We start from the raw sequence: 9,586 nt of genomic DNA on the forward strand, positions 1-9,586 counted from the left end.
GTTATAAACAAGTTTTATCATCCGAAAAGGTATATTTATGTTTGAGAAAAAAATATACCTTCATTTTATATGGAAATTAAATTATTAGTATATATGTTTAATTTTAAGAATTTAATGACATAACAAATTTAGTTAATTATTTTATATTTTTAAAGTAAAAGACAATTTTGTCAAGAGTTCATTTTTAAATTTTAACCTTTCTAATGTTAGACGTATTTGTCACTTTTTGATTTATTAAATTAAAGGGTAATTAAATATGACCAGATTTAACAGACCGGGAAAGAGACGTGGGGTGAACCAAAACCGCCAAAAGGATTCATAGAACAGAAAATAGAGCAAGGTATTTCTTTCCTTATCATGTGTGAGATCAAATAATGTACAATGTTCAATGGCTACAAATTACAATCAAGGCTTTCTTCTCTCTCACCTATGCTAAACGTGAATTCACTGGTGAGTTTACAAATAAAACATTTGGCAACAGTTAATACTATTTACATTTACAAACCAAGCTTCTTTGGTCTCAAAAATGTGGATGAACCCTTGCGTAGACCAGGCATAGAGACTTGCTGTTGATTCTTGGCCTTGTTTTGCTTCTCCTTCTCCTTCCTTTCTCTCTCAGCCTCAACCTGGGCCTTCTTTAAATTCTCCATCTCCTCTTCCATAGCTGTTTTTTCTTCTTTCTGCCTCTTCTTGTGCTCCAATAATGACGTATCAGACTCCTTAACAGAGAAGAACATGGGTCCCAGCTCAGCAAGCCACTGGGGCTCCACAGCCGTGGCACATTGCATATACTCTTTCGAGGTCAAGACTAGCTCGTGATAGACCACGTACTCCGGAGTACAGCCCATGCCGAAGAGGGCACTGCTAGGATGGAGATGGCATGGCATTCCATTCCGGCAGTTCACATACTCTCCCACTCCCTTCAATCTTGCTGCATTGTGAAAGTACGCTGAGCAGATAGCTTTCCGAACGATGTCGGTATCCGGCCAAGATGATGTTAGGGGTATCTTTAAAGTCTTGAGAATATCAAGCAGCTGGGATCTCACCTCCCTGGCCTTTCTTAGACCTTTAACATGCAAAAAATGATCATTGCACCAATCACCCCTGTAATCGTGTTGTTTCCATTGCTGATAAACATTGTACAGGGTTAAATGATCAGATTCTGGCACGAAAAATCTTTCACGAGCCGCGTCGCTCTCCTCTGCCCTGTCCTTGGGTCTGAAGAAAACAGATGGAACTGAAAGCATTGAAACAATTGTCAATACCTCCTCCACACAACCCAGCTGTTCACCCATCAAAAGCATCTTAGCAAGGGGTGGGTCCAATGGAAACTCAACCATCTTCCATCCGAGATCAGTTAAGCTGCCGACATTATTAAGCGCGCCCAACACCCATAACTGATACATAGAGTTGAGAATATTATCTTGGGGAGGTGGATCCATGAAGTCAAAATCAAGCAAGTTATCAACTTTAAGAGATTTGAGCAACAAGACCACATTGCCTAGGTTGGTCCTTTGGATCTCTGGTACAGGGCTAGGCAACATCTCATTGAGGTAGGCATTCTCTGTATACAGCCGATAACATGTACCGGGGCCGGTTCTACCAGCTCGCCCAGCACGCTGGTCAGCAGCAGCACGGCTGACAGGGAATACTTGAAGAGCATCCATACCCATCCTAGGGTTATACACCTTCATTTTACCATACCCTGTGTCGATGACGTAAAAAATACCATCCACAGTCAAGGATGTCTCAGCAATATTAGTGGCTACAATGCACTTGCGAGCTCCGTCTTCTGCTTTCTGGAATATCTTTGCTTGCAAGTCCGCAGGCAGCTGAGAGTATATGGGAAGAATCAGGAGTTTAGGGACCTCTCTACTCGAAGATGATACCACCTGTTCCATTCTCTCAGCAAGGGCATAACACGCTGCCTCAATCTCATCTTGGCCAGTCATGAAAATAAGAATGTCACCTGGTGGGCTGGTTATATGAATAGTCATCGCCTGCTTCACTGCTGCTTCGACGTAGTCTTCGCATGGAGTTTTACTCCATAATATATTAACAGGAAATGTTCTCCCGGGAATGTGGAATATTGGCACACTGCAAGGATGCCCAAAGTTAGTTGAACTGAGTAAGTTGTTCCAAGGCAAACATGCATAGTCAAGGATACAAATTCTTTGGCCCAAAAGGGGGGGGGGGGGGAGGATTCAAATTTACCTTCCGAAGAAATTTGAAAACTTTTGTGCATTTAGAGTTGCAGATGTGACGATCAGCTTGAAATCAAGACGGTGGGCAACCACTTTCTTCAATATTCCAAATAGAACATCTGTGCTAAGTGACCTTTCATGGGCTTCATCCATGACAACGACCCTGCAATATTTTAAATTCTGAAGATCAGTAACATTGTATGACAGCACAAAGGAATGAAGCATAAATCAAGGGGGGAGAATTTTTCATTATCTTAATTCAGAATTACCATACCTATACTTGTCTAAATCAGAGTCTTTTAGTGTTTCCCGAAGAAGCACCCCATCAGTCATGTACTGCAAAAGTAAACCACAGGGGTTAGACTTCAGACCATATTAGGAATTGATAACCACATACCCATATAATAAGATAGCAACTACCTTGATAACAGTATCTGGCCCCGTTACATCCTCAAAACGTATTGCATAGCCAACTTTATCACCCAACTCTGTCTCCATCTCCTCACTGACTCTCTTAGCAACACTCATGGCTGCCACACGCCTTGGTTGGGTGCAGCCTACTATACCACCTTTAGTATAGCCATCCTCATGCAGATACTGTCCACAAAGCCAAATATCAAATTTCCACTGTTAGTGCATACACTACTTTCCAACAAACCTATTTCATCCCCCCCCCCCCTTCTTGCTTGGAGAATGGAGGCTGCGAAACTAAAAATATAATAAAGCATAGAGAATTGGAGGCCAAACCTGTGTCAATTGTGTTGTCTTTCCAGAGCCTGTTTCTCCCACCACCACCACCACCTGATTCTCTCGAATTACCTATACATTGTATACCCAAAACAAATTATAAGAAAATACACATGACAATATTTACAAGCTTTAATCAACAAAGCCAAGTGTTTAATATAATGAAAGCAACATAAATAATACAATCAATATAACATAACCCAGTTACTTATGAAAGAGATATGTGATGTAGTTGTTAATGGTAAAACTAATCAAGGTAATAATTTTGAAATTCGACAAATTGGTTGTAATTAGAAAATACTTCCAAGTCAAAAGCTGTCATTCCCCACATAATTTTATATTTTCAGCAGAAAGCAATCAAGCTAACAGTCATCAGGTTAAGAAAATAAAAAAGGCTAGCTAACCTGTAACAGCTCTTCACGCACAGAAAATATGGGTAAATATTGTCTTTGCTCAGAAATGCTTTTTGACTTCGCAAAGTCACTCACAGCTTCTCCCTTCTTCAAATGCTGGGCAAACTTGGCATCCTCCTTGAAATCAATTTCTCCTTGTTCACCCACCACAGCAGTATCTGCATCAATCTGCAAGAGGAAATACATTCAAATAAGACCACAATTTTTTTTTTAAACATAGAAGACAGCAGAAATACGAATTATCCAAGAAAAATACCTGCTCAGCTGTTTTCTCAACCCCTAGGATGTCACCCAGTTTTGATCCCGCAAGCTCCCAAAAGCGTTGACGAGACTTATTCTGGCTTTGCTTTTCATGGACTTCTCTTACTAGAGTGGATCCTTTGCGAGAAATTATAGCCATATCAGATGTAGGATCTTTTATTGGCATTATAGGCTCTGCCTGCTTTGTAAAAACAACTCTTCCATCTAAGAAAGGTGGCTTTGTATCTGTTCCCAAAAAGGCAAGATAATCAGATAAAAAGAAAGATAATCATCAACACAAAAAGAGCTACATTTCCACAGTTTTTCAAATGAAAATTTGTCAGAAAGTAGTCATACCATGCACGAGAAGGATAACCTTGCGTTCTTCCTCTTCATCAAATTCAGTTTGAACTTCTGTACCTCTAACAGCTCCCGATCTCAGCAGTTGCCGGTCCTCCCACTGAGCATTATCAGCTGTGAGTTGAGACAGCCTTTTGCTCTGAGCAAGGGACATCTTTGTCCCGTCTCTTCGGACCTGTTATTGATAATGATTCAGTTAATTTGCGAGCAAGCAGCAGCCAACTTGTGCTGAAGTAAATTGTTCAATACAGCTAAAACTTTGAAATTGTGAATAATTCAAATCTAAAACATAAACGGTATCCAATGCACAAACTACTCATGATGATCACAATTAACACAGGGGCATGATTATCTTAAAAATAACTTGATCGTGATCATTTTGCAAATGATACTTAAAGTTCTAAAAGAACAAAAAGTCATCCATCTCATCCATCAAAAAGTGGGTGTACTGGCATTAAATCAACCAATGGCCAGTTTTTTTCATATATTTCTAACGAGATTTGGCACCCTGGACATCATTTCATATTTGATTTACTGTCATATACAAATTCGATTAAAAAAAATTTAATATTTTAAAATAGTTCTAGATTTCTTTAAAATATGCATCAACTTAACGTTAAAATATTTTCCCTTTACTATTGCATCCAAAAAAACAATTGTCTATGCTTATATTTTTTTTTATTAAAAAAAAAATTAGTCAACCATGGTACTTCTTTTTCTAGTTTAAGGGCTAGTTTAGTAATTATTTGAATAAAAGAAACATATTAGAACATTATGAGACAACAATTATAAAAAGTAAAACTCTTTCATATGATTCCTAAACAATTCAATTCAACAGCATGTAATAATGTTTCAAAGTCTCTCATATGCTTTCTAAACTCTTTCATGTTAGTCCTTTTCATAATTATGTCTAACCTCATAATTATAATTAACTTGTTCTTAACAAATACCAGTCTTTTGGCCAACTCTGCTTCTTTTTTCTGAAAGGAAGCCTCGTCTCCCAGAAAAACTGATGAGTTATCTGCATCAAGGGTACTCCCTTCCTCTCTATCATACCTACATAAAAGAGAACCATCTGAATTAGAATAAGATGGAATGAAAGGATAACAGAAACCCAAAGAATTGGTGACTATGAAGTATTATGAGGTTAGACATAATTGTCTTCAACATCGGTTACATGAGTACTAAATTAAAAATGAGGAGTCAATATTTAGACATAGCCAATGAAGAAAAATTTAACTACTACGGGCTGTTTGGCAACTTGTTCTACGAACAGTTTTCTGCTTTTTAGAATAAAAAACAACCTGTTTGGTAACGCGTTTTCAAAAAGTGTTTTGGAAAACAAAAAAAAAAACAAAACAAAACAAAATAGTTTTGGAGAATAGAAAAACGGAAACATCTTTTAAGTGTTTTAGAATTCTGGATTTGGAGAATAAAAAAGAATGAAAAAAAAGCCTATTTTCATTATTAATTTTTTCTTTTTTTTTTGGTTCTCAAAACATTTTCTATAAAACACCAGTTCTCAAAATGATAAAACAAAAACAGTTTCAAACAGACCCTACAATTTCTGGAAGATTATAAAAGGAACCACCATATCATTCACCAGATGCTATTTTTAAGCATTTAAGTTCTCCTAATCTATAATTACATATGGCGAAACACAATCTATAACTACAACAGTAGTTTATTCGAATATAGCAGTTTCAGCTTCAAAATGGTTTTTGTTTTTTTTTTTTTGGGGGGGGGTGGGGGGAGCTTGTCTAGAACAAATATTATTTACCATGCTCGGTCAGCATCATATTCCATCTCTAGACGCATGCTTTCAGAAATCTCATAGTGGTGTTCTTCACCCAAATTAGCATTATCTGCAGTTTCATCCTTCACAAATAAAATAGAAATTAACAATACAATTATAGCATGCATACCAATGAAAGTAAGCCATAATCATTAAAACGTTTTATATCATTTATGACAGAAACGAGGAGCCAAAAATACCTCATATGACTTCGAATTTTCCGAAGAAAAAGTTAGGCGATAGGACCTTCCACTATGCCTGGCTCCAGAAGATTTGGCTGAAGATCCAGAAGCACGTATTGGAACTGGAGATGGAGATACATGGTCCCAGGGAGAAGATGAAGCAACTGCATTGTATTCATGATGAATTAGATTAAAACTGCTTAACAAAGACTAGTATCATCTGAGTCAATCATGTCAAATGCAGGCAAAAGGGAAAAAAAAAAAAAAAACTTTATAACATTCACTAGAAGATATGAAATAACATACAGGATGAATGTGAAGTATGACCCCCCAACCATGGAGAAACTAATCGTGCATCAGGTGAGGCACCAACAAACATTGGCGATGGTGAAGGTTGATGACGCTTAGAAGAATAAGAGGCACTGTCCCTTCGTGGAGTCTCTTCCCATTCCCATCTACCATCATCCCAGTCAGACCTGCCTGTAAGATTTGAAACATTTGACCATTAGAATATTAAACATAATAAACAGGAAAAATAAATGACATTTACTTGGCTGGCTTCAGAATTTGGATTAAATCAGAACTTCCTTGGGGTAAAAAAATAAAAAAACAAAACATAAAACAAAAACACAGGGTAGAGCTGTTACACACCTGGTGCTCTCCTGGAACTTTCATATCTGTTTCTCTTTCTACCATATTCATAATCATATCTGCCATGCGAATCCCTTTCCCTTTCTGAATACCGTTCCCTACTATCATTGTAGCTTCTATGATGTATGCTTCTACCGTCACTTCTTGAATCATGCTTGAGATGTCTTCTCTCACTTCTATGATCCTCCTTTTCATATTTAGAAGGTGAAGCAGGACCCTAAACAAGCGGCACCATAAAGTTAGGCTCTCATCATGATATTCACAATAAGAATCTTTTTTTAATGAAAAATGCCAATTGCAAAAAATGAAATGTCATTTCTGTGTAATGACGCATGATAGAGACTTGATAATATGAGATACCAAGTCTCACATTGAGTAGTATGGGATGCTCAATGGAACATTTAAGTAAATTGGTTCTTTCACCTCAAGAGCTAGCTTTGAGGGTAAGGTTCCCCATCCCACTTAAGCACCTATCAATTGACATTAGAGCCAAGTTGTTAGCAGTTCTGAAAAATGCTATCCCTAGAGGGTTTTGACCAACAAGAGGTCAAGTTGAGTGCATCGGAGTGCAGCACATCAGCTTTCTATGAGGAGCCAATTGATGGAAACTTGATAGCATAGAATATTGCTATCAAGTCCCACATTGAGTAATATGGGATGCTCAACGGAATATTTAAGTGGGTTGATTCTCCCACCTTAACGGCTAGCTTTTGGGGTAAGATTCCCATCCCACTAATGTACCCATCAAAACACCTTTATCAAAGGTATCAACAAAAGCATATATTAACAATGTCACCAAAAATCTTCTCAAACCACCTTTTAAGACCTTCATGACATATCTTAGCCAACATAGAAATGGGAACTTAAAAAATACACAATACAAAACTGCATTATAAGTCCTTTTAAAATTAATTTTTTTAATTTTCTGATCTTCAAGGATGATAATGAGTAGGACTCACCGTCCAGTACCCAAAATTTCAACTTTGGCCAACTTTGTAAACACACCATAACATATATGCAATACATTTTGGTTTTACATCAGAAAAACCAAAGCAGGGATTACCTCCCAGAAAATAGGATAAGTTAAAAGATTATACCTAAAGCAATAAGAACTAGGATACTCATACTATAAATGCTATCGACTATAAATTTTTACACTATGTTTGTTTGGAGAGGAGGGGAGGGAAAATCAAATCTTAGCCAAGAGATAGATATTCGAGTAAAATATTGACGAGACAAGTCACCAATTAAAACAATGTTTCTAAACCACAAAATAACAACTTAACCAGATTAACATCATTAAAGATAAAGAGAGAGAGAGAGATAGGATAGAATATCTTACATCTGAAACCATATGCTCACTTGGACGAGTTCTATACTGATCTTCAGTCACAGAACTTTCTGCAGAATAAATCATATAAACTTTTGATATTATTATTTGTTTGAAGCAACGAAGATTTGATTGAATCAAAATTCAAACTGATTGCTCATATGAAGGCATACAGTTGCACACTAACAATAAGCACATCCATAACAAATAAATTGTATAATGAAGAACAAGAGATGAGATTAAATTAATTATACAAATAAATACCTGCTTGCGACGATTCACTAGTCACTTCACGGTATCTCCTATTAGCATGCTTCTTCGAACTAACAGATCTAACATTAGTACCTTCATCCACAGCAGAAATCTCGGGCCTTTCTTCTTCCTCCGCAGATGCTGCCATAGAAGTTATCTTTTCTTTTGGTACCTTGAATCCCCCATCAAGCTGAGATCCTCCCCGCTTTGCATTGGCAAGGACATCTAGTCCTGTTACATCGTTTATCAATAACACCATACAACATACAATATACATACAAAATTATCAAAGTAAATTAACACAATGAAAAAGTATACCTAAACGAGATTTTCTTTCTTGAGGGATGTAAACCACCTTATCCTTCCCAGGAACATACAGGCCGCCGCCAATGGACTTCTCTGGTTCCAACGTAACTGTTGTCTTGTCCAGGTCAAGGATTGCAGCACCATCTCCTTTCTACTCAAAGAAATTAATAAAGTAAATTTCGATTGTGATTGTCTAGGGGGGAAAACATAAAATTGCAATATTAGTGAATTAAATACTGACCTCCATGAAGACAAGAACCCTAGAACGATCTCGCGTTGGTGGTTCGTTGAGGTTCCTTCCTGTCAACACAAATCCGAAACGTTTTAAGAGACGAAAACTAAAAGCAACTAGGATAGTAGTTTAAAGTTTTGATTAAAAAAACAAAAAAGATAATAGTTCAAATGGGGGGAGCTTCGGTTCCTTCGGTTCGGTGCCAAATTGCTCAAAACCGACAAACTTATTATATGGACCAAACCGGACCGAACCATATTTCATCTGTAAACTAAAGCAACACCGAAGCGAAGTATTATTCGATTCGGTTAGCTAATTCGGTTAAGGAGTGAGACAAGAAATGCTGAAGGGGACATTTGATTTAGAATATTAAAAAAAAAACATGGGGACGACAGTAGCAGAACACCCAATCAACCATTGGGAGCAAAATGAAAATGAAAGATGTTTTATTACAAAGCTTGAGCAGACAATGAAGTAGAAGGACCTTTCACTTGACTAGTTGCCGACCTTAAGCCTTGAGCAAATTGAGAGATGGAAATGAAGCATATGACAGCTTGAGTTTGAGTTTCAATCTTTAGAGCTTTGGAAAAGTTTGAGAGAAACAGAAACAGAGAGAAGATGGATATGATTCGGTATTTTAAAGCGATTCTGTAATAATCAAAAAAGATGATACAGTATCCCTATGATATTTAAATCTTTACCTTTATCCTCTGGTTTAGGGTTTAATTTAACTTTACAGTTTTTTACCTTGACCTCTACCAATCTTGGTTTTCGAGGATGGCGGTTTCTGCTATTCGCAGCGAAGAGGGTTTGGATTGGCTCTCTGATGGAGGCTCTGGCGGTGGAGACTGCTGGGATGTCAACGATGAAGATG

General features: G+C 37.3%; 1 protein-coding gene across 3 annotated transcripts; it reads right to left on the minus strand.

Annotated features, from left to right (window-relative positions):
* Nucleotides 1-331: 331 nt before the first annotated feature.
* LOC129308734 (pre-mRNA-splicing factor ATP-dependent RNA helicase DEAH7) lies at nucleotides 332-9,586 on the minus strand. 3 transcript variants are annotated; one of them, XM_054950066.1, is made up of 18 exons: nucleotides 9,460-9,586; nucleotides 8,722-8,780; nucleotides 8,493-8,631; nucleotides 8,187-8,405; nucleotides 7,935-7,993; nucleotides 6,593-6,809; nucleotides 6,248-6,421; nucleotides 5,960-6,105; nucleotides 5,745-5,842; nucleotides 4,915-5,020; nucleotides 3,962-4,139; nucleotides 3,621-3,850; nucleotides 3,356-3,532; nucleotides 2,952-3,023; nucleotides 2,625-2,801; nucleotides 2,479-2,540; nucleotides 2,215-2,367; nucleotides 332-2,097 (listed from the first exon to the last, which is right to left on the minus strand). In XM_054950066.1, exons 2-18 carry the CDS (start codon nucleotides 8,725-8,727, stop codon nucleotides 498-500), a joined length of 3,813 nt encoding a protein of 1,270 aa, XP_054806041.1. In that variant the 5' UTR covers nucleotides 8,728-8,780; nucleotides 9,460-9,586; the 3' UTR covers nucleotides 332-497. The 3 variants fall into 3 exon arrangements, with proteins under 3 accessions (XP_054806041.1, XP_054806042.1, XP_054806043.1); XM_054950067.1 differs by having other exon boundaries at nucleotides 9,414-9,546; XM_054950068.1 differs by lacking the exon at nucleotides 9,460-9,586 and adding an exon at nucleotides 9,197-9,382.

The sequence above is a fragment of the Prosopis cineraria genome, unplaced genomic scaffold (genome assembly GCF_029017545.1).
Source record: "Prosopis cineraria cultivar Desert tree isolate PC_DT_omini unplaced genomic scaffold, ASM2901754v1 PC4, whole genome shotgun sequence".
In the NCBI taxonomy this organism is placed as follows: domain Eukaryota; kingdom Viridiplantae; phylum Streptophyta; class Magnoliopsida; order Fabales; family Fabaceae; genus Prosopis; species Prosopis cineraria.

Bases quoted from the DNA above. Each gene is read 5' to 3' on its own strand.
- LOC129308734 (XM_054950066.1), bottom strand. The intron at 7,994-8,186 runs GTATTTATTTGT...TTTATTCTGCAG, and splicing joins TAGTGAATCGTCGCAAGCAG to AAAGTTCTGTGACTGAAGAT. The intron at 2,541-2,624 runs GTAGTTGCTATC...TTACTTTTGCAG, and splicing joins GGCCAGATACTGTTATCAAG to TACATGACTGATGGGGTGCT.